Consider the following 21830-nt stretch of genomic DNA (forward strand, 5'->3'; position numbering starts at 1 on the left):
TGATTAATTGGCTTCTTTACCTGCTAGCTTAAAGTTTATTTGTAGGACTTATCCCTTAATAATAGGAATTTCACAGTCTAGCAGGTTCAAACAAATATATTTTGAAATATTTAACTCTAGTTTGATCCAGACAGACAAATAAAGTGTGGAAACAAAATGAAAACTAATGCAGAAGCCAGTTTCCATCCATTCATCTTAATAAAATACCCTTTCTATGATTCATTTGTCAATTATTCTTTCGATTGATCAACTATTGAGTAAAAAATACTCGTTCAAAACCAGAAATCCAGTTTACTGTCAAATAAAGTAACGATAAGCAGCATAATCTCAAAATTGAGAATCTCACACTAGGGAATGTTTGGCATTTTTACTTCAAAATTATTTCAACAATTAATCGACTACTTCGATCAATGAACAATCAATCACTTCAGCTCTAGTTCTGTAGTTGGACTGACACTACTTGCACCCTTGCAGAGGTAATTGGAAAAGCCTAGTAGAAGAAACACACAGAAGTTAATTCAACGTGAGCGAAACAGACAAAAATTCAAATAAACTGCAAATGCTCAAAACAAAAAAACATTCATGAACAACATTAACAAGTGTCAAAAATAAAGGCAAATAAAATGAAATATAAAAATAAACCATCAGATAAATACAAACCAATAAATACAATTAAATAAATCAATACAAATAATCAGTAATGAAGTTGCACATGCCACCAGGGCCTGTTTCTCCCGCGTGCCGTTCAACACTCATGCAGTTTGTCGTTGAAATAACTTAAAACACAATTTACATCCCTCGTCCGACAATTTACAGAGTTACAAATACAAAAGCTCCCTTTATTCTCCACGTTTTGGAGAGACGCTTCTCAACTGGCGGCTCGGGCCCCGAACAAGCTCCTCCGACGGGGCCACAAATGAATTAATGAGTTCTTTAATATACTGATCTATTGCGACGCCCTCAGTACAATTCAAACTCAAGCTTTAGTGACATTCTTCTTTTTTTTCTTTTATAGAACAGTTCACAGCAAAGAGCTCGAGACGACGTCAGACGTTATTGTGCTGACACGGCTGCTAATGCAAAGAAGTGCACGTATTATACAACAGCATCCCTCGTCCCTGGGATGTCCCTCTGCAGACGTGACTGGTGATGACAGGTGCTCGGTACAAAACAGGGATTCATCGGCTACTAGCACAGAAGGTCCAGATTAAAATCCAATCACATGGTGCTTTTACAGACAAATAATCAGAGACAGTGTTTTTCTTTTTTGGAAAAAAAACCCCCCTGAAGCTTTACATTCATGATGCTTCCCCAAAAGTGCACTTGATTAAATGCACAATCTTCAACGCAAGTTCAAAATTAAGAAAAGTATGTAAAGCTTTGTGAAACTGTCGATGTCATTCTGCTACGAAGACATTTGTCTGTTTATTCCCAAAGAGAAAAAAGATCCTTGAATGACAAATGACAGGGTGAAGAAAATTATTATTTTATCCTTCTGATGCATTAACAATCAAACCTGCGTCAAATGATTTTTTCAATTACTTTCCAAGGTTTGTTTTAATACAACGGAGTATTAGGGCCATTTAAAGGGGGGGAAATGTTGGGATTACGAGAGTAGTTGTAATATTACAAGAATAAAGTTGTAATATTATCAGAATAAAGTCCTAATAATACGAGAATAAAGTCTGAATATTACAGGAATAAAGTCAGAATATAACATGAATAAAGTTATAATATTATGAGAATAAAGTCGTCATGTTAAGCTTCGTGTCATTTTAGAGGCGGTGGCATGAGAAGATCATCTTATTACAACAATAATCTCGTAATATTATGAAATTATTCTCAAAATCTCAGGATTTCTTTTCTTCAAATACTCTGACGTAGTTTCAGATGCCACATTGGTAAAACAACAAAAGTCTTTAGTACCAGTTAAAGCTAAAAACTGTCTCCATTGACCTGTAACCAACCAAAGGCAAAGGCAGCCCTCTGCTTGTGTTGGACCAGTGAGAGGTTGGTGCTGAGCTAGGACCAGAATCCAGGTCTGTAGCGATGAGGTGAGTCTTTGGGAAAGCTGATCTCCGGTTTGCAGAGTGGGACGGTTCCATCCCGGTACTGTCCCTCATCCTGCCGGTCCAACAGGTTATCGTTCTTGCGAGAGGAGAAGGGCGTCGGGGCGTCTAACGGGGTGGGCAGCACTGCCGGGTCTCTCCCAAACTCTACCGTCGGGGGAGTTTCCGTGCTTGAGGTGTGGGCGGGGGATTCACCGCTACCCAGGTTTTGTCCATTTCCCCTGGGCCTCCCCTCCGGCCAGAACACGTCAGAGCGCACCCGTGGCGAAGGCCGAGGCCGAGCTACAAAGTCTAGGGTTTTGGGGCGTTCAGGAGCACAGCGGCGACGAGGCGTTGGAGGGAACACAAGGTTAGGATCAGGGAGTCGGGGGACCTCATCCTCCTTTAGACCTCTGAAGCCACCTGGTGAAAAGAGAAGAAAGAGAAGAAAGGGAAAACATAAAAAAGTATTAATCCTTTGACTGAGGTTCTGTAAAGCTGCTTTCAGACATGCACTGAAGTCCAGACATTTTCCAAATGTCCGAGTCAGTTGCTCCCAACTTTTTATGGAACTTTTCCAAATCAGTGGTTGTCTTGTTGACATTCCAGTAAATCAGAAGCACCTCACAATGACGCTACAGAAAAGTCAGAGGGTCACCAAAGCCGGTAGAATTGATTGGGAACACGAATGTCTGCACAAAACATCATGACAATCTATCCGGTAGTTCCTGAGATATTTTAGTCTAGACCAGTGTGATGAAACATAAAATTCATATTCCAATGACTGGATTATGGATCCACTGGATTATGGATTAAAGGAGACACGAGACCTTACCTGTGTTCTGTAACGCTGATTTTTCTGGCAATGGTTCCAGATTATTGGGAAGGCAGCTTTTCTTGATGGCTCCGTCTGATGGTGTTCGACGCAGACTCCGTGAGGAAGTCGGGGGGCAGGGAACGTGTGTGGGCGTCAGAGACTGTCGGGGGTTCCGCTTGAAGCTCTCCAGGTGGGTGTTGACCAGTGGGTTCACCGGGTTTCGAATGGCTGGGTGTTGCAGGATGAAAGACGGTTGTGGTGGGGGTGAGGCAGGGCGGCAGACCACCACTTCCTCACTGTCAGAGTGCAGCAGTGAGCGGGTGGAGTTGCAGTCGGACACTGATGATAAGGACAGCAGTGTGTAAGAAGGGGGTACACCTCGCTCAGGTAGCGAGGGCGCCGAGGGCTTCAGCGGGCTCTCCCGCCTGAACAGTCTGCGAGTCGGGGGGCTGGTGCTTCGCCGCTGGCCCCCTGTTCTGTGGAAGAAGCCCTCCCACCGGGGTTTGATGCTCTCCTCTGGTTGGGCCAGAGTCAACAGGCTGCAGCCCAGTCCGACGGCTGCCAGGAAAGCTCCACAGCCCAGCAGCACCAGCTCAGAGCGCCGACCGCCTCCGTGGCTCTTCCTGCACGGTGGGGTTCCTGGCACCTGGCCACTGGGGCAGTACTCGTCCCCGTCGCTCTCAGCGGGAGCAGCTGAGTGGGCGTCCTTTTGGAAGGGGATGCAGAGGTAGGACTGACCAGGGGCGGCTCCCGGCTCAGTAGAGAAGCAGCAGTCTTCATTTTCTGAAAACAGGATCAGTCACATGTTAAAGCTCGGGTTGGTAATCGTGGAAAAGATAACGAGAGCTGAGAACTGATACATCCGACCCCCTCGTCAAAGCTACGCCCCCATAATAATAATTAATGGGTATTGCTTCTCTACTGCTACTGTAAATAACCTGCACGCTGCGTGTGTGTGTGTGTGTGTGTGTGTGTGTGTGTGTGTGTGTGTGTGTGTGTGTGTGTGTGTGTGTGTGTGTGTGTGTGTGTGTGTGTGCGTTTGTGTGGCCAAAAGTGACAACTCCATTCCTCCACGTTTGCTTTGCTGACTGAGCTCGATCCCTTTTCAGCAACAGCCATACACTCATACAGCTGCAAACATCTGTGAGTTTCCCAGGTCAGCCACAAAGAGCCATGTGGGGAAAGAGGAATCTGACTCACTCACTTTCATTTCCCACATGTTCCCAAATCAGTTTGACACTTTAATTTAACCTTGAGCCCTTTTTACTTTTTCGTGCTTACCCATCTCCACAAGGCTCGGCACTCCGGGCACCGCTGGACTGTGTCTGGGGGATCTGCGGAGGTTTGGGGCGCTGCAGGACCGCTGCCTGCTGCACTCATAGGGAGGCTTCACACTGTCGGGATAGAATAAGAATATCAACAAAAAGACGAGTGGTACTTTTTCTAGACTATGAATAAACTGAGTGGAGAGTTTTGAGTTGGTTAATATCTCTCCAGTCCTTTCACCTGGCGTCAGCGCTGTGCTCCCTGTACGGGCCACACCCACGGGACCTGCCCTTCTTCCTGGACCCCTTCCTCTCACCCTCCTCATCGTCCGGCTGGAAACCTGTGTTGCGACCCCAGCCGACACACCCCTCTCTTGGAGTGACTGCAAAACAAGAATGTAAAACTCAGATTCTGTGCTCAGTGGTATTAATGATTCATAAAAATGTTAAGGTTAAATATAAAGATGAGAATGGTTCCTACGCTGGATGGCTCTCAGGCGGGGGAGCATGGGCGGACTGGTCGGGGGGCTGGAACTGCTGCTGAGCAAACTCTTCCGCCGATCGTGGGAGGGAGAGGCCTGCACGGTGATTTTATGCTGAAAATCTACAAACAAACAAACATTAGAATAAATGTAACTTTTAAGTAAATATCAATTCAAGTTCATACTTTATAATTTACAATATTATGGAGGGATCCTTTCTGATTATGCAGATATCTTCATTTCAGGGAGGTCACAGCTTCTCATTTCAGATAATAATGTAGATTCAAACAACACCTGCTCATAAACAGACCTCTGACATTGATTTTATTTTCCTTATTTACAAAGGAAAACGCATGTTAATCAACAGCAGATTTTCAAGGGCAGTTTACTTTTCCAAACTCAATCAATTTCAATCTGTCATTGACTCATTGCCAGCATTCACACCATAGATACTTTAAAATTATAGTTTTACAGTAGTGAGGTACCTCAATAGGCTAAAGTCTAAATCTAAATAAAGTGTTGAGTAGAGTAGGTACTTGACCAAATCAGACATGTCCTTCAGAGCTTGGAGACAATAACAAGCCCAAATATCAAAATGGTTTTGAATCATTTATAAAACAAGTATAAAACATCTCTGACAAAAAAGTTTAAAAACAAAAATATCCAATCTAATTTCATGCCAAGACAATATCCCGGCTCTACCTTTGACTCCATTTGAAAACATGTGTATCTTGATTTACACTCTTTGTTTGCAGTACCTGAGGGTAAGCTGATCCTGTTCCCATCCTTGAGTTTAAGGCGGTTGCGGCGGAACTTGCCCTGCCTGCTCTCCACGTGAGGCTTTTCCTGGTAGAGCTGGTGAATGATGATGTTGAGCTCTCGCTCCAGGATGTGGATCTCCCGCTCGGCCAGTTCCTGCTCGCGCCTCCTCAGCGCCTCCTCCTGGCACTTCTGCTGCAGCGCCGCTTGGGTCAGCTCCTCTTCCCACGATCGCAGCTCCTGAGGGAACGAGGAGAAGAGGTGATGGATGGAAAAACTTTGAAAACACCTGCATTCAATAATCCTCTAAAAAGTCTGAGGTTGAATCTGATCTTTACCTTTTCCTTGGTCCTCAGTTCATCGAACATTTCCTGGATCTCCAGTTTCCAGTCGTCCTGCAGAGAGTGGAAAGACTCTGCTGGCATTTCAAAGAAGCCCGACTCCTCGATGGCCGTCAGATGGTCCAACACAGACGTGAACTGTGGCCGGCAGTGAGAGTCCGAGCTCCAGCAGTCTGCAGCAGATGATAAATAATAACACAAATTACGTTCTCAATTCAAATGGTCCCAGAATGTAATGACATATTTGCTTAGGTTAATGGACGTAAGCCTTTATTTATATTATATTATTCTATCAATATTGTCCTGTCTTACCCTCCATGAGACGGGCAAAGGGCTCAGGACAAGTGGAAGGAATGGGCAAAGCGAGTTTGTTCATTGCCACGCCGTACGCCACCGCCAGGCCGTCGATACCCCGGAAAGGAACTTCTCCAGTCAGCAGCTCCCACAACAGCACGCCGTAACTTTACAGTCACAAAGAGGGAAGAAAAAACAAAAGACAATCAGATAAACGATAATAAACCTTCATATTGGATACAGGTCTTCAAACGATCTGATGCTAATATCCTCCCGAGATAAGGAGCTTGATGTAAGTGCAATCTCAGCTCGTGCATAACATCTATCAATGTGTTATAAAGACAAATGTGTGCATGAATATATGAATGTCAAACAAGTGGTTTCTGAAGAAAGAGTGTGAATGTATTTGAATAAACGTCAAAAAGAGACTCTGTTTTTCACCACATTCATATAAACACCAAGGTGAGAGAGAAAAGGTCAAAGCAGCCGCTGACAGATTTATGATTTATGAGGAAATCACAGACCAGGGATGAATGTCACAGATATTTGTCTGTACGTCGGATACAATCATGAGATTAAAGACATGGATCACATGACACTTGAAATAAAACTTCCAGGTGTACAAGATGTTGTATTTATGATATTAAGAATTATTTAAAACATGTTTGATTCCTGAAGTCACTACACAGGGTTTACTCTAATGTAGAAGCATTGAGTAGGGACGTAATCCCCCTCCCTGGATGACGTTGACCTTTCTACCATGACTGGTTTGTTGCATGCTGCCGTCTCTTGGCTCTTTAATCCTGTTTTACAGGGGAAAACCCCCACGTTCATTTAGGAGCAGCCGAGCTGGACCTTTAAAGCTGCTGCATGTGTAACGCAGCAGCTCGTGAAAGGAAACATGACACATGGCATTAAAACAAATGATTCATCACTGGAGTGTGAAACTCAGGAAATTTACTACACAACTACATTAGATATTCGTGTAAGCAACTTCATTTCTACTTTTATGGCCTTAGAAATTCTTAATATTAGGATCTGAGGTTCATACGCAGAGTAAAAGCTATTTGGCTCCAGAGTTCTTAAGTTGTCAAAAGCAGGTTTAACCTACAATTAGGGCTGAAATCAACAGTTATTTACATCGCTGACAATTATTCTCTAATTTATTGCACATCAGAATTTCTTAGAGCTCGAAGTGATGTCTTCAAATGTCAACGTAACAAAACCCAACGATATCCTGCTGGATTTACGGTGAGAAAATGAAAAACAGAAAAGTTTCACATTTGAGAAGCTAAATAAATCAATGTTTTGCTTGAGGAGTAATAAAGGAAATGTGACGTATATTTGATCACATATTGACTCAGAATTTTAATTAAATTGAAATTACTCTCTGTGAGTCTTTTGCACGACCTTGTACAATTGCATTTTATGTTATTGTTTAGTTTGCCATATTCTCACTCATATTCGTACATTTTATTCTTTTTTATTATTCTTTATTACATACATGCTTTATTAGCACAGGCACAGGAGTGTGCTGCCTTGAATTCATCGCATATTGAATTAGCGTGTGACGAATAAAATCTGTGAATATTAATGAAATCTGCATTAAAATATACTGAAATGCAGTAACATCAAGTCAGTGTTGAATCTTTTAAGTAAAGTAGAGACACATAAGAGCCCATGATGACTTTTCCTGCTGCTCTAGTGCATCAATGTTTAGTTTCGTCTATTCATGGTTAAAGTAACATTTATCCTTCTCTAATCTTTTTACTCATCTCATAAAAACGTTCTGTCCTTCCCTGTGTCTCTGCATTGTTACTATGGAAACTGCTGCCGGAGCTGGACTTTCCTCCCTGTGCCTTCTGAATGAACTGCTTCTCTTGGCGGCTCGTTGTTTCAGAGCAGCTCTACAACCTGGTGCAGTTTGTACCAAACCCTCTGCCCACCTCCAGACGTCGCTACCCTTGGAGAAAGTAGACGAGCGGATGACTTCGGGAGCCATCCAGGCGTAGGTGCCTGCGGCGCTCATCTTGGTGGTGCGGTGCCACTCTCGAGCCAGGCCGAAGTCTGTGATCTTCAGGGTCTTGTTGCGGAGGTCTTCCATCTCGACCCGCTCGAGGATCAGGACTGGAGCGGTGGGAAGTGGTGAAGGCGGAGGTGTGTGTGGGTGGGGGAGGATGAGGAGGAGGTTGGAGGATGTGAGGGGAATTCGTGCAAATTGACGGGAGGGTAAAGGTTTCAGGTGATCATTACCAGGGTTGAAATGTTGGGAAAGGCACGCATGTGGAAACGCAAAAAAAACAAAACAAAAATGGACACATGGTGGATGAGGACAACAGGGTGCGGTTGGTGGGAGGCCATGATGAAAGGATGAAAGGACACAAGCAGAGGAGAGGGAAAGAGAGAACAAACAGAGAAACCAAGAAACAGTGAGCCACCGAGATGAGAAACACACCAACACCTTGATCAATGCTAATGATCTCACTGCGTATTTGTCACAACACAACATCTCAGGCTCCAGCTGAACTACTGGAACGGCCTGTTTGCTCCAACAGGCTCTAAAAACAGCCCGTTCCCAACATCGAGGAGCCGAGCAAGCTTCCTCCCGACCACATGTTCTCTCTCCCCCGTTCAGCTCCACCATGCCAGGCTGTGCCCAGCGGCGAGGGTGTGTCTGCCGGCTGCGGTGCACATCAAGCGCCCCCTTCATCTGCTGTGGCTCTGATGCCACCGAGGCACTTTCCTCAAGAAGCTAAAACATGCGACTGAAGTAAAATCCTGCTCCTGAGAAGGTGCAACATGAAGCAAACGCAGCCGATTCCCCCCCGGAGACCGATCATGCTCCAAATGTATGCACTCACTGTAATGTACAGCGCTTTAGATAAGAGCTTCTGCTAATGGCGTGTTCTGTGTGAGACAGTTGAGAGGGTGAAGGTGAACATTTCTTCATGACTCAAGCAAAACGGGAGTAACTGAGTAGAACTGATAAAACTGAGAGAGAGAATAACATGGTTGCTTCTTTAACAGTTTTTCCATTTTGAAGCGTAAATTAAAGCAAAAGTTGCAGGATTTACAGCAAAATCAATCATCAGCAAAGATGTTGAAGAGCCTACAAATAGAGTTTGATACCAAAACAGATCTATATCCGAGAAAATGCCACTGACCACTGATCATTAAAATATAACCATGGTAGAGCTGTTTTTAACATACTTCTGATGACAACACTAACACACTAATTGGTTTCCATGTTCCCAGTAAGTAGTATGGGACATAAACATTTCATGTCTAACTAAACTGCATTAATTATGAGGGTAGTTTTATGTTGTATATCTATATATATGTATTTATTTCTTTAGTGGTCAGCGTTGGAAAGTTTTACTGTAATTTCAGTGATTTTAAACGATTAAATTGAACCTTTTACCTTTTGCAAGTTAAGACTAAACACAAAGTTAAGTAATTTTAATCTGAAATTAAAAGTTAAGCAGCCACCAAAGTTATTACAATTCATTATTAGACGATGGTGCTAAAGAAAACATCAGGAGATCCGCAGAATTCATCCTCTGGAGATCATGAATAGAATTTCTTGTTAATCCAGAGCAGCGGCGCTGGACTAACTAAAAAGTAAAACCGTCCTTGTTTATGAGTCTTTGAGATAAAAAACAGATGCAAAACACGAATCTTGACTTTCATGTCTTTTTTTAAAACTGCCACCATCCACTCCACTGCCAGAGAGTTGCGTCACAGGGTGGAGTCTGAGTGAACCCACATCCTCCTCTTCTTCACAGCAGCAGTGCGTCATGAGCAACGTTTTATAACCACTGATTAGACCAGACTTTCTTCGGAGCTGGGTCGAGACCCCTGCTTGATCTTAAATTTGGCTTGTGGGAGATTATTTAAAGGTTACATATGTGACATTCACTGCCACTTGATGTCGCACTACCACCAGCATCTATGGTTGTGATGTGAATGCGGTGTCTAAACACACAACTAGAAGCACAACTGAACAAACTGAGTACCACAGACTGTATATACAGATGGACAACGCGTCTCCTCTTCCTCCAACTATCCATAAATTAAGCTGAAATATCACAAACACAAACGCTGCCATCCCTGTGCCCGATGACGCCCTTTTGGAGTCTACGCGGTATGGTGATCGGGGTGACCACCAGGGGGCGATCAAGATGCTGTGGCTTCACTTTTGGGAAGCTGTCATGTCGTCCATCTTTATATACTGTCCACAGGAGAGCCAACAAATCAGCAATCAAGCTAGCTGCCATGTAATCCTATATAAACAGATTCTGCATGTGAATGCGTTCGACTTCGAGTGATAAAAGAGTCTAAGCGGCGTAGGACCAATGGAAGGCGGAGTCTTGGCCGTGATATCTGCCGTCTACACCAGAACCCTCAAACTATTGGCTGTTGCCACCAAAGGCTGATTTGTAGTCAGACAATAGCCGATGGGCTCTGAGATGTGGGCGTGTGTTCCTGCCGGGTCAAAGCCTCAGTGGAAGACGGCGCCGGGTACGGACCCAGCGGCCGGAGCTCTTCATGTTTATACAACCATTGCACAGTGTAGTATGTACTGTGTATATACTATTTTGTATCTGTTTTTATTTAATTTGTATGGTATGTTTATTCTCTAATTCTTTTATTCTATCCTAAGGGGATCTTCAAACAGAACCTTATTGTATTGTACTGGTGCAGTGACAATAAAGTTATCTTATCTTATTTAGTGTGAGACAGCTGGCAGCTTGGCTAGAATTGTTACCATAGCGATGCCGTGCTGTTTGTGGCCCATAGATTATATGAAATAGCATCAAGGTGGGGAGGTAACGTGTGTGTGTGTGTGCTCTGAAAGGTGTCACAGTGGGGAAAGAGGTGAAAATGTGCATGTGTTATGTTTATCACTGCCCGATCAGCACTGACATACTGTTTACAACTTCCTACAACACCTAAACATGGTGTCACAGACGAGAGCGGAAAGAAGAAGTGTGGATTTGACACTTGCAGGGTGGACACAGGCCGGCTGCACCGTCCTGTTTCCTCCTCTGCTGAGAAGAGGACGTGGGTTTTCCCCACAGAGCCCAGGATGGCAACTAGTTACACCGACTTAACACTTTAAAGCAGCCTATTGGAAATCAAGAGCCTGAGCTGATCACCAGACAACGGGCCAATGGCAGGAAAGGAGCGGGCTGTATGTATTGGCGGAGCCTCCACCAGAGAGGCTGGGGCAGAGCGCTGGGCAAATCCTCAGTAATAGGCTTGGGATTTAGGGGATCCAGTTGGGTAAAATGCAAGATTACAGCTGCTCCACAAACGCACACATAAACTCATTTTCCTTTCTGCTCTCATTTCTAAAATCCTATATATGAAGTGCACATCACAACTAGTTTAGCACGGGTTGAATATGGTGTGATATTATATTATATAGTATAGGTTACATATTAAAGTTGCACCAAATTTTTGACCAGGATGTATCTGTGAAATTTTGCCATTTAATACCAGAGAGAAAGTCATTTCTATTCCAGATCAGGACATTACCGGCTTTAAAAACACACACCTCAACAAAAAAAAACACAAAACACAGTAAAATGTGGGGCTACAAATAACAATTATTATTATATTTGATTAATCAGGTTATAATTTACCTCATAATATCATGAGAATAGTGAACAACTGCCAATGGCCAAGCAGGTAAAGCTGCAATATTCCATCAGTAATAAATTGGGCAGTTAAAAGAAAATGAATTGCCAATTATTTTAAAGTTTTTTTTAAGTGTGAAGACAATAATTTGTTCCAGCTTCTCAAATGTGAGGTTTTGCAGCTTTTCACTGTTTTCTATCATTGCCAGTTGATGATTATCTTTGTGTTTTTGACTGTTTGTCAGAAACAACAAACAAACATCACCTTTGTCTTTAGGAAGTTGTGATGGTCATTTTCAATAGTTTGCTTATTTTAATCTATAATGTAATTGAATTTGTTAGATGCAGACCTACATGCAGCTCTCATTAGAATAATCACTTTAAACGTACAACATGTATCTTCAGCTGCTTTGGGTTCCTCACAATCAAAACAATTGTTGTCTTCACCGATGTTGCAGAGGGAAAATCTACCTGACATCATGTTCACTGATGAGCTCATGTATTAAGGTGTAATTCACGATACCCAGCAAATGGCAAAGAATAACTAGATCCATTACGAGTGACCAAACAGTGGAAGGACAAAACAGACGACTGGATAATTGGCAAATATCAGTGAGTTTTTCCCTCATCATATGTTGTTTGCTCTGCAAGTTACGAGACAGGCAAAGCCCTTAAAGTGGATACGACACAATGGAAAGGCTACAAAAATTAAACTGGGGATTTCTCTGGGTTTGAACATTGTTGGCAACACAAGTAAACAAGATATATAACATAGGTTATACATATTGTATCTTTAAAGTAGAACTGGTTAGTTGACTCTGTTGGGTGTAAAATCAATTGATCACTTTGGTTGAGTTTTACAAAGCAAGTTACCACTGAGATAAAGAACCACGTTACTTTAATACTCCACAGAGACGGACTCTTACTGTTGCTGGACTTGAGGTCCCGGTGGATGATGGGGACGATGGCCTGGGTGTGGAGGTAGAGCATGCCCCGAGCAATCTGCACGGCCCAGTCCACCAGCGTGCAGGGAGGGATGCGTTTCCCCGCCAGGGCCCGGTTGAGGGGGCCACCCCGGGCGAACTCCATGACCAGACACAGGTTGGGCTCCTGCAGACACACCCCCAGCAGAGCCATGATGTTGGGATGGTTGAGCATGGCGAAGAGCTTGGCCTCCTGCCGCACGCTCTCCAGAGTTTGCTCCACGTCCTCGTCAGGGTCCCGTCGCGCCGCCTTCACCGCCACCTCTGAGCCGCGCCACACCGCGCGGTAGACTTTCCCGAAACCGCCCACGCCGATGATCTCCTCCAGGGTCAACTCTGAGAAATCAATCTCCAGGACTGAGGAGAGACGAAGGAGAAGATTTAGAGCGACAGAGAACACAAAGCTGACATATTTCTTATCTCTAAACACTTTTGGAGGTCGGGGTCAGCCCCTATCGACCTGCTGTGAATTCCCTATATGCTACCCATCAGCGGGGCAAGTGCTTGCTAACAGGAATCTCAAAACCAGGTCATTCAGCTGAAGGATGCTAAGCCACCCTGCTGCCCCAAATACAGAATCTGGTGGAACTATCCTCCCCTGCTTCTACGCCCGAGTGGGCATCTGCCCTAAAATCCGGAAGAGGAAGTTTGAAGAAGCAAGGAAGGAAAAAGACAACAATCCTTTCTGCCGAGTGTTTAAATCAAAGGTGAACACCCGCCTCTGTTTCATGTGGCTTTTCAAACAGTTTTGTCGTGGATTCCTAACAGTCTAGTAAGCCGACTGACCTTGATGAATATTTCAGGTGGGATGGTGTGTGAAAGTAGGCCACGCTGCTTCTGAAGAGACGGAGGCCGACACAGACGGCTGAGGCGGAGTGGTCCACCCAAAACAACAGGGTGTTCAATGCTGTGTGTGTTGCCTGTTTATGCTTCAGTGCACATATAAGTTGCATGAGGGTTTTTTCTGCAGATCATCCTTTTGGCACACAGCTCACAAAAAGCAATAAGTGCAGAGTGCTCTCACTCCGTCCTGGTTTCTGCTTACTGTATCTGTCTGAGGCCCTGGCTGCACATTTAGCTGCAGGAGCCTTTTCTCTACCAGCAGTATCTCACATCTCTTTCTTTCCTGCTCCACCAGTTATCATAAAAATCAATGCACACCAAGCCAAAGCATGATTTCTGTTATATTTCATGGGGATTGTGCGTGCAGCACTTGCAGGTATGTGCATGTGCAGATGTGCTAAACATGCATCCTGCTGCACATTGTCACCGGAGCAGCTGTTTGTCTGACAGGCGCTGGGACGAATACTGGTCCTGAAGCTGTGGGGATGCTGGGAGCCTGTTTCCAGGCCAACAGGAGAGCTCTGCATCGACCGTGACACAGCAAAGGCGAGTGTGTGAGTCAGTGTGGCCTTAACAAAAGACTCTCTGCTGCTGTGTGAGTCCTCACACACTGGGATACTCACGGTGCAGAGGAGGCAGCGGGTACTGCTGCTCCGACGTGTCCCGGATCTCCTTCGGAATGCCGTTCCCTTTGCTCACGTAGTTGGACGGGAAGATGCCGACCCGGTCCGCTATCATCCCGGTCCACCAGCCCTCATCCCCGGACACCAGGGAGTCCTTGGACAGGAGCTCCACCAGGTCCCCTCTCCGCAGGCTGAGCTCGTCGTCCGCAGTCGCTTCATAGTCGAACACGGCCGTCCAGTAGCCCGGCGCGCCGCGTCCCGCACCCGGCGCGGCGCGCACTCCATCCCGCGGTGTGGGCCAGCGAAACACATCCGCCTCTGCGTCTTCTGGCGAGGAACCGCGCGCATTGGGACTCAAACTATTGTCCACCGCGGGTTTGAAGACGTCCATGGACGCGATCCATAGGGGCGACCTGGATCACTGCAGGCGCATCCACCTGACGCGGCTGGCTGGCGGCTCCGAGCGCCCTGCGTCTGCGCACAGCACACGCACACACCCGCACAGAGCTAAGTACCGGCGGTTAATCCCGCACACAAACCCCGCAGGAAGCTGGAGGCGCAATATTTCTGCAGCATCGTCTCAGACCTTCAGCTCCGGCTCGATCATCACGGTCCCGGGACGCAGCGTCTTTATTCTAAGCCAATTGTGCCAACGTGCGAATGATCCCCGGCTTCCTATTGGTCCACGGGCACGTCAGCAACGCCTCATGTCCCGCCCTCCTCAACAGCGTCAAATGCTGGTCACCGGTTACACAGCGTGAACACACACACGCACACGCCCGCACGCACGCACGCACGCACACACACACACACACACACACACACACACACACACACACACACACACACACACACACACACACAGTCACGTCTCAATTGCCTTGCAATGATTTATGAGACTCACCTTAACCACAGTTCGTACTTACCTCACTCTTACTTTAACCTCAACATAACCTTAACCTAAACCAAAAACTACACCAAAATCTAAACCTAATACTAAAATTAACCTAAATCTAACCTAACCTTAACCTTAACCTTAACCTAACATTAATCCTAACCTACTTTAACCTAATCCTAACCCTAACCCTAACATAACCTTAACCTTAACTTTAACCTTAACTCAACTAAACCTAACCTTAACCTACCTTAACCTAACCCTAACGTTAACATAACCTTAAGCTTAAGCTAACCTAAACCTAACCTTAACCTTAACCTTAACCTACCTCAACATAAGCTTAACCTAACATTAATCTTAACCTACCATAACATAACCTTAACCTACCTTTACCTAACCCTAACGTTAACATAACCTTAAGCTTAACCTACCTTAACCTTATGGTGACCTCAACCCAAACCTAAACCTAAACGTAACCTAAACACCCCACAACATGAGCACACGCACGCACACACACACACACACACACACACACACACACACACACACACACACAGGGAAGCCTTTCGTTTCTTCAAATGTTCTCCTTTATTGAATTATAGAGCCCACCACCCTTCAGAAAACACAAAGTAAATTATATGAAAATAGTCAACTGAAGGTTTCATTTCATGCAAAAATCCCTAAAATATTTTTTTTTTATTACAGCAAGCGGTAAAAAAAAACTGTCCACATAAACATTCAAATGAACAATTCCCTCTATTCCAGTGATGTGATGAGAAGATGTGTGTGTGTGTGTGTGTAGTTGAAATATACCAATGGTCTGTATGTGTTTAAAATAGAATTTCAAAAGATTCAGTGGATTGAATTTTCACTTGGTTAAATTTCATTCAAAAGCAATAAAATAAACGTGTAAAATAAACGTGTAAAGTCGTGTTGTGTTATAAGACATCAGGAACAAACTGTAGGAGAGTCGTCTCATCTGAAACAGCAGAGATGCAATAGCAGTGTTTCACATGTTCAGCTCAGTTCACTTCCTGTCTGCACATGGTGTTTGTATGGACACAGGCTGTTGGCTCCATGTCCTGCTGGTAAATACATAAATGTAGGAGATGATAAATAAATGATGCATTTTGGGAAGATGACAGACGAGATCATGTGAGGAAGAACATTTCTGCCAGGAAAAGGAAAAAAGACAAAGTAAAACTGCTCGTAGTAAATCAGTAAGTTTATATCAGTCAAATTACATCTTATTCAGTCAAAACAACAATCAACAAGTTAGATTTAAAAATGATTTCACTTATGAAATAGTGTGAATTATGAGATACATGTGAAAAATATGTAAATAGTAAAATAATGAATAAAAAATAAATAAAGAATACAAATTTCTAAATATAAGCTAGTAGCTTAAAATATATATGAAATTTGAGATGATCAGGATCTTGAAACTCTCTTTGATAATCAAAATTAAGTTAATATAATAATCAACATAGATCAAAACTATGAAATAAGTTGTAAATAAAAGTAAATATTTTAGCTGACAATATAAAAACCAAGAGACAGTAATTCAAGCTACGTTTTATTATTATTGTCATTATTTCAACTTTTCTTTTTGATTTAGCAGAAATGATCCTCCAGCTTTATATGTGACTTCTGAGGGGTTGGTTTTGCTTCTGTTTTGAGTTTTACTTTGAAAACCTGAATATTAAACTCTCATATCAGAAAATGGCTTCAGGGAGATGACTTTTTCTTAATTTCTCACCAGGCACCAAATAAAGACTTCAGAAAAAGAAAAGTGAGGAAGACAAGGAAGAAGGGCTGAGAAATACCCTTTGATACGGAGTTAAACTTTAATGCAGCTTAAAATGCTTCTGTCTGAAGTTACGTCAGATTAAAGGATCATTGCCTCAGTTCTGTTTTTCATAATATGTCAAATATTATGTGGTTCCTCTGCAGCCTGCATATGAAAAACACACACACATATACAACTGAAGAAATAAAGATGTGATATGATTTTGGCTGGTTTCACGGGAAAAAAAGGAAATTATTCCTTCACTCGTCTTTTGAGTCGGATGAAAACAGAAAAATTAAAAACAGGAATCATATTTCTTTAGAATATTTACTCTTAAATTAAAAATCCTCACCTTGTGCTTTTTCACTGCAACGTTTAAAAGGCATCAATATTCTGCTGCAGTTCAGTTGTTATGTGAAGCCCCTAATAAAACATGTCTGGGAGATTTTCTTATTTTTGCCTTCAGGGGAAATGTGAGGGACGTTTTCACGATAAAAATACTGTATGTGGTCGAGCACAAGTCTGTTTCCGAAATTCCTGAAATGTTAAACCTGGTGTGATGTTATTAACACAGATTCAGACACAGACTTGATTCCAGTCGGTGAAACCAGCTTATGAACCAGAAAGTTGCTTTTATTCCACAGTAAAAGAAGGAAAAAAAACGGGTTGATCTCAAAACATCTGTCAGCTTTGGAAATTTGCTTTTTTTTATTATTATTATTTTTGACATCTCATTGCAGGCCAGGAAAAAAAAACAACCCATCCGTTACAATGTGCCCCTTTTTTTCTGTTACACAAAACAAAGTTAAAAAGAAACAGTATTCACCTCATCACCGAAGCTTCCCTCGGTGTCTCACAACATCAGCAACCACAAGTCTAACTACTGCACGGTGATTTCACTTCCATCCAGCAGGCCGAGGAAAAGGAACAGAGAAGACTGGTGCCTCGAGAAGTGATGTGTATGATAAATATATATACGTTTGTTCGTCCACTGAAGTAAGACATGTATTCCTTAAGACAGAACCAATCCAGAGTGGTGCCCCGTGTGAGGACCCACATCGCCTGTGCACGCGGGTGCGAGAAGGACGCACGGCCCGGGGCCTCTGCAGGAAACATGCACAAGAACAACACGCCGGCCGACGTTCGGCTCCAACACGTCCCGGCAGATCAAAAGAATAAAACAAGCAAATAAACAACACGAGAAGCCGCTAGAGGCCGAGGATGAAATTAAGAGCACTGGTAATTAACATGTTTTTAAGTATTTTAACAAAGGAGAGGGTGACAGTGAAGCAAAACAAAAATAATAATAATGATAAATAAATGAATAAATTAAATAAAAACTTCACACTTCCACTGACTCGCTGGCTCAGGTGAAGCGACTGCAGAGAACCTGGAGATGAGAGTTGTGTGTCGACATGCTTTCCCCCCCCAGGACACCTCTACTGTGTCTATATGTAAACATACACTGAAATCATTATGTACATTATGTTGGGTTGTGTTGCCTCTGAATGGGACACTGTCCTCCCTCTAATGCAGCAGTGGACCCATCGCTCTACTCCCAGTGTGTGTGTGTGTGTCTGTGTGTGTTTATACAGTGTGTAAGAGAGAGAGAGAGAGAGAGAGAGAGAGAGAGAGAGAGAGAGAGAGAGAAGGAGAGAGAGAGAGAGATAGAGAGTGGGGCGAGCAGGTGTGGTCCAGGGCGTCCGATTCGGCCACCAGACGTATTTACATCCCTGCTCACCACAGAGGAAGAACACTGAGGAAGATGAGGAGGAGGTGCTCATGGAGAAGTAGAGGAAGGGACGACCACAGGGCCTGGAGGTTGACATCCCCCCTGTGGAGATACAGTGTCACTGCCGCTTACTCTCACCTTTTCATTTATTTATTTTTTTGTTGTTGTTGTTTACTTCTAGATTTTTTTTTAAACAGATGTTGCATCCCACCTCTTTGGTTAATCTCTGGGGTGACTTTAAAATCAGCCACTAGAATTTACTGATTATATATCAACACACACTTTATGCAAATCGAGTAACAAACACATGTTCTCTCTGCTGTTGGAAGTTTCAAATGTGCAACGTTGTTTTGTTCCCCCTCTCGTTTTACAAACAAAGCACCAGTCATGTGTGATAAACAGAATTCAGTATCACTGTCAGGCTACGTTCAGATTCAACCTGGAGCTCCCTGCTGCTGTCACACCCACACCCCCGCCTCTCCACGCCAACACGTCACAGAAGAGTTTCAATCCAAACTGGGACATCTCTGACATCGGCTCTTTGTGTAACCAGGAATGAAGCTGTGAAGGACAATCGTGCTGAATTGTAACAAAAACATTTCTGAAGATGTTCTGTGTTGATTTGTCAAAGCTGCACTAATTGATTTTTCATATTAACAATGAATCAACTGCATAATGTGAAAGGGGGAAATACTTATGAACCGGGAGCGAATTATTACCTAACTCTGTTTAAAGGATCAAAGTTTTGGGTTAAAAGTTATATCCAAATCAACTTTGACGGACAGAGACATGTATTCTATAAATAGGAATTTGCTTCAACATTAGCCAGAGCAACTTAGGTTATTGGGTTAACATTAACCTCAGGTGAAACTATAACTTTGGGTTTTTAATACATAATAAAAAACGATACTTGTAATAATGCAAAAATACTTAAAATGTAGACTTGGGTTTAATTCTGCTCAAGAACATGTCATGTTATTTATTCTAGAGACAGGGAGGATGATTAAAAATGTATATTTATATATATAATATTATTAGAAATGCCCAACAAGCAAATTTTCCCATAAGCCCTTGACGCTAGTAGCTTGACAGAGTGAGAGCTGGTTAATTCGTGGCTTTAATAACAGGACAAAGAGTCGTTATTAGATGTTATGCTGATATTAGATGTCAGATATTAAAGCTAAAAAGCTGGAAAGGAAAAACATAAAAATGATAAGACCTAACAGGATGTTGGCGTTGGAAGAAACGTGAGCTTATGCATTGGTTGAGTTTTGAATGCTATTGAACACATTGTTATTTAGGCCTGTTGAGATCACAAAGGTTTCAACTTAGTAGATTTTCTTAAATATTCATATATAAAAGAGGAAACTGGATATAGATGAAATGAACCTTGAATTAGATCGCACAGAGATACAGAAGCTACGAGAACAGCAGCTTGTAGCAACCAATTCAGAAAATAGTCGTCGGATTTGATCGATGATGAAGAGAATCATTAGTTGTAGCCCTCGTTTTTAGTTTTTTTGCTTGTTGTTCTTGTGGTTATTATTTAAAATGGATATCCACCATTTTGGAAAGAAGCTCTTCGGTGTTTTTCAGCGGAGCGGGTATCTGGTCGGTGTGGGCGGCTGCAGCCTCTCCCTGCACAGGCACTCTGTTCAGTCCATAGCGACACCGGTAATATTGGCCTTTTGCACATGTACAAGTAGAAGTCTCCATAAATAGAACTATACAGCAAAGTGCATGGATGGACCAGTAGAAAAATACCTCTGAATTTATCTCTGCAGCAACACGTTTGTTTTTTTTTCTGTTTTTTTCTTCAGGTTTCTGATTGAAAAGGTGAAAATTCCAGTGAGATCAAGATATCAGTAAATAAATAAAATACAATGTCATACTTTTACCTATAGGCAAGATACATAACTCTTAGAAATGTGAAGACATCGTTCCAGTATATAGTTTGACCCCCCAAACACCTCCCGTCCCGCTGAGCCACAGGAATCCTCTGTTGTTAGAGCAGAAGGTGACCACACTTAAAAGAAATACTCAAAATATACAGAAAATATGGAAATATATTATATATAGATACGTATAGAGTAAGGAAGTAATGTCCAGGGCAGTTTTGACCATGTTCACTGTGTCCACCTCTTCCTCCTCGTCTGTCTGATGCTGATTCATCTGCCACAGTCGCTGCTCCTCCTCCTCCTCCTCCTCCTCCTCCACCTCCTCCTCTTCTTCTCTGTGTGATTCCTGCAGCGCTCCTTAGGAAACTATGCAAACAAAAATAAATACTATGAATCCATCCCACTGTCACTCAACATCATATTTCCATTCACGATATATAATCTTTTGAGATTCCTCGACATAGATCAGAAAATAGTTCTTTGATTCCTCTTTTTTGTTTGCGTGTCTGTGGTTTTCTTTTTTTTTTGTTTGATGTATTTTTTGCGTTTTTATCCCCAAAATACTTTTTTAGAAAAAGTCGTTCTCGTCGGATGTTGAGAAAAATATAGACCTCTGATTAACTCAGCTCTCTCCGGTTATAAGACTCTTCCAGTGGAATGCGGGACCAGCGCTCGGCATCTTCTGGATTATGGTGGTGACCCAATCCCAACTGTAAGCACACTCGCACGGGCTCGGGGCGGCTCTCCTGTGAGGCCTGTCGGCACTGGAGGGCAGGATGCACACCTCCGAGCATCCTTACAGAGGGGGTTGAGGGAGAGAGAGAGAGTGAGGGAGGGAGGGAGGGAGGCATCTGGGAAAAAAACCCCGCGTTCACCTCTCCTGTCCTTCTGTACCGTACAAGACTGACCCGATTCCACAGTGAGCGTTCACCCTGCTACCTCTGAAGTTGTACTTGAAACCCCTGTGTGTGTGTGTCCTCTCATGCTGAAGTCTGCTCTCTCTCTAGAAGCCCTCTATATGACAGTAGGCTTCCAGACTGGAGAAGAAGATGTAAAGTAACCAGAGGCTGAAAAAAAAGGCTGTCGTGGCCAGTCTGTGTCCCCGGGGCCCGCCCAGTTCCCCTCCGATGTGGGCCCGGCGCCGGTAGAGCAGCACCGAGATGGCCAGGAAGGCGAAGATGGTGAAGAGGGTGACGGAGAAGGCCAGGGAGCCGGCTTGCACCTCGAACGGCTTCCCCTTCATGTGCCAGTAGATGGCCGCCACTGACCAGGCAATGCCGATGCCCAGGAAGACGTTGACGGCGTTGCTGCCGGTCACATTTCCGATGGCGGCGTCGGCGTAGCTGTCCTGGACCGCTGACACCTTACTGGCAAACGTGTCTGTGGAGAGAGAAGTCAGGTTTCATGACTGTTTAAAGG

At 43.6% G+C, this 21830-nt stretch overlaps 2 protein-coding genes across 2 annotated transcripts in view; both read right to left on the reverse strand.

The window, feature by feature from the left end:
• Positions 1-1462: 1462 nt before the first annotated feature.
• Positions 1463-14706, reverse strand: map3k9 (mitogen-activated protein kinase kinase kinase 9). Its single transcript, XM_035167513.2, has 11 exons — positions 14098-14706; positions 12575-12988; positions 7953-8133; positions 6025-6173; positions 5710-5885; positions 5371-5611; positions 4612-4734; positions 4372-4513; positions 4147-4259; positions 2884-3648; positions 1463-2471 (listed from the first exon to the last, which is right to left on the reverse strand). Exons 1-11 carry the CDS (start codon positions 14486-14488, stop codon positions 2023-2025), a joined length of 3144 nt encoding a protein of 1047 aa, XP_035023404.2. The 5' UTR covers positions 14489-14706; the 3' UTR covers positions 1463-2022.
• A 1488-nt stretch (positions 14707-16194) lies between these two features.
• slc8a3 (solute carrier family 8 member 3) overlaps positions 16195-21830 on the reverse strand; it is a 95123-nt gene continuing 89487 nt past the window's right edge. Inside the window, 1 exon segment of the mRNA XM_035167515.2 lies at positions 16195-21791. Coding sequence (XP_035023406.2) covers positions 21415-21791 — 377 coding nt within the window. The 3' untranslated portion in view covers positions 16195-21414.

Source organism: Hippoglossus stenolepis, chromosome 10 (assembly GCF_022539355.2).
Source record: "Hippoglossus stenolepis isolate QCI-W04-F060 chromosome 10, HSTE1.2, whole genome shotgun sequence".
Classification (NCBI taxonomy): domain Eukaryota; kingdom Metazoa; phylum Chordata; class Actinopteri; order Pleuronectiformes; family Pleuronectidae; genus Hippoglossus; species Hippoglossus stenolepis.

Coding starts and splice junctions, on each gene's coding strand:
- map3k9 (XM_035167513.2), bottom strand. CDS start 14,488: ATGGACGTCTTCAAACCCGCGGTGGACAATAGTTTGAGTCCCAATGCG. Junction 12,989..14,097: donor CCCGCTGCCTCCTCTGCACC/GTGAGTATCCCA, acceptor GTCTCTCCTCAG/TCCTGGAGATTGATTTCTCA. Junction 8,134..12,574: donor GGACCTCAAGTCCAGCAACA/GTAAGAGTCCGT, acceptor CCACCGCTCCAG/TCCTGATCCTCGAGCGGGTC.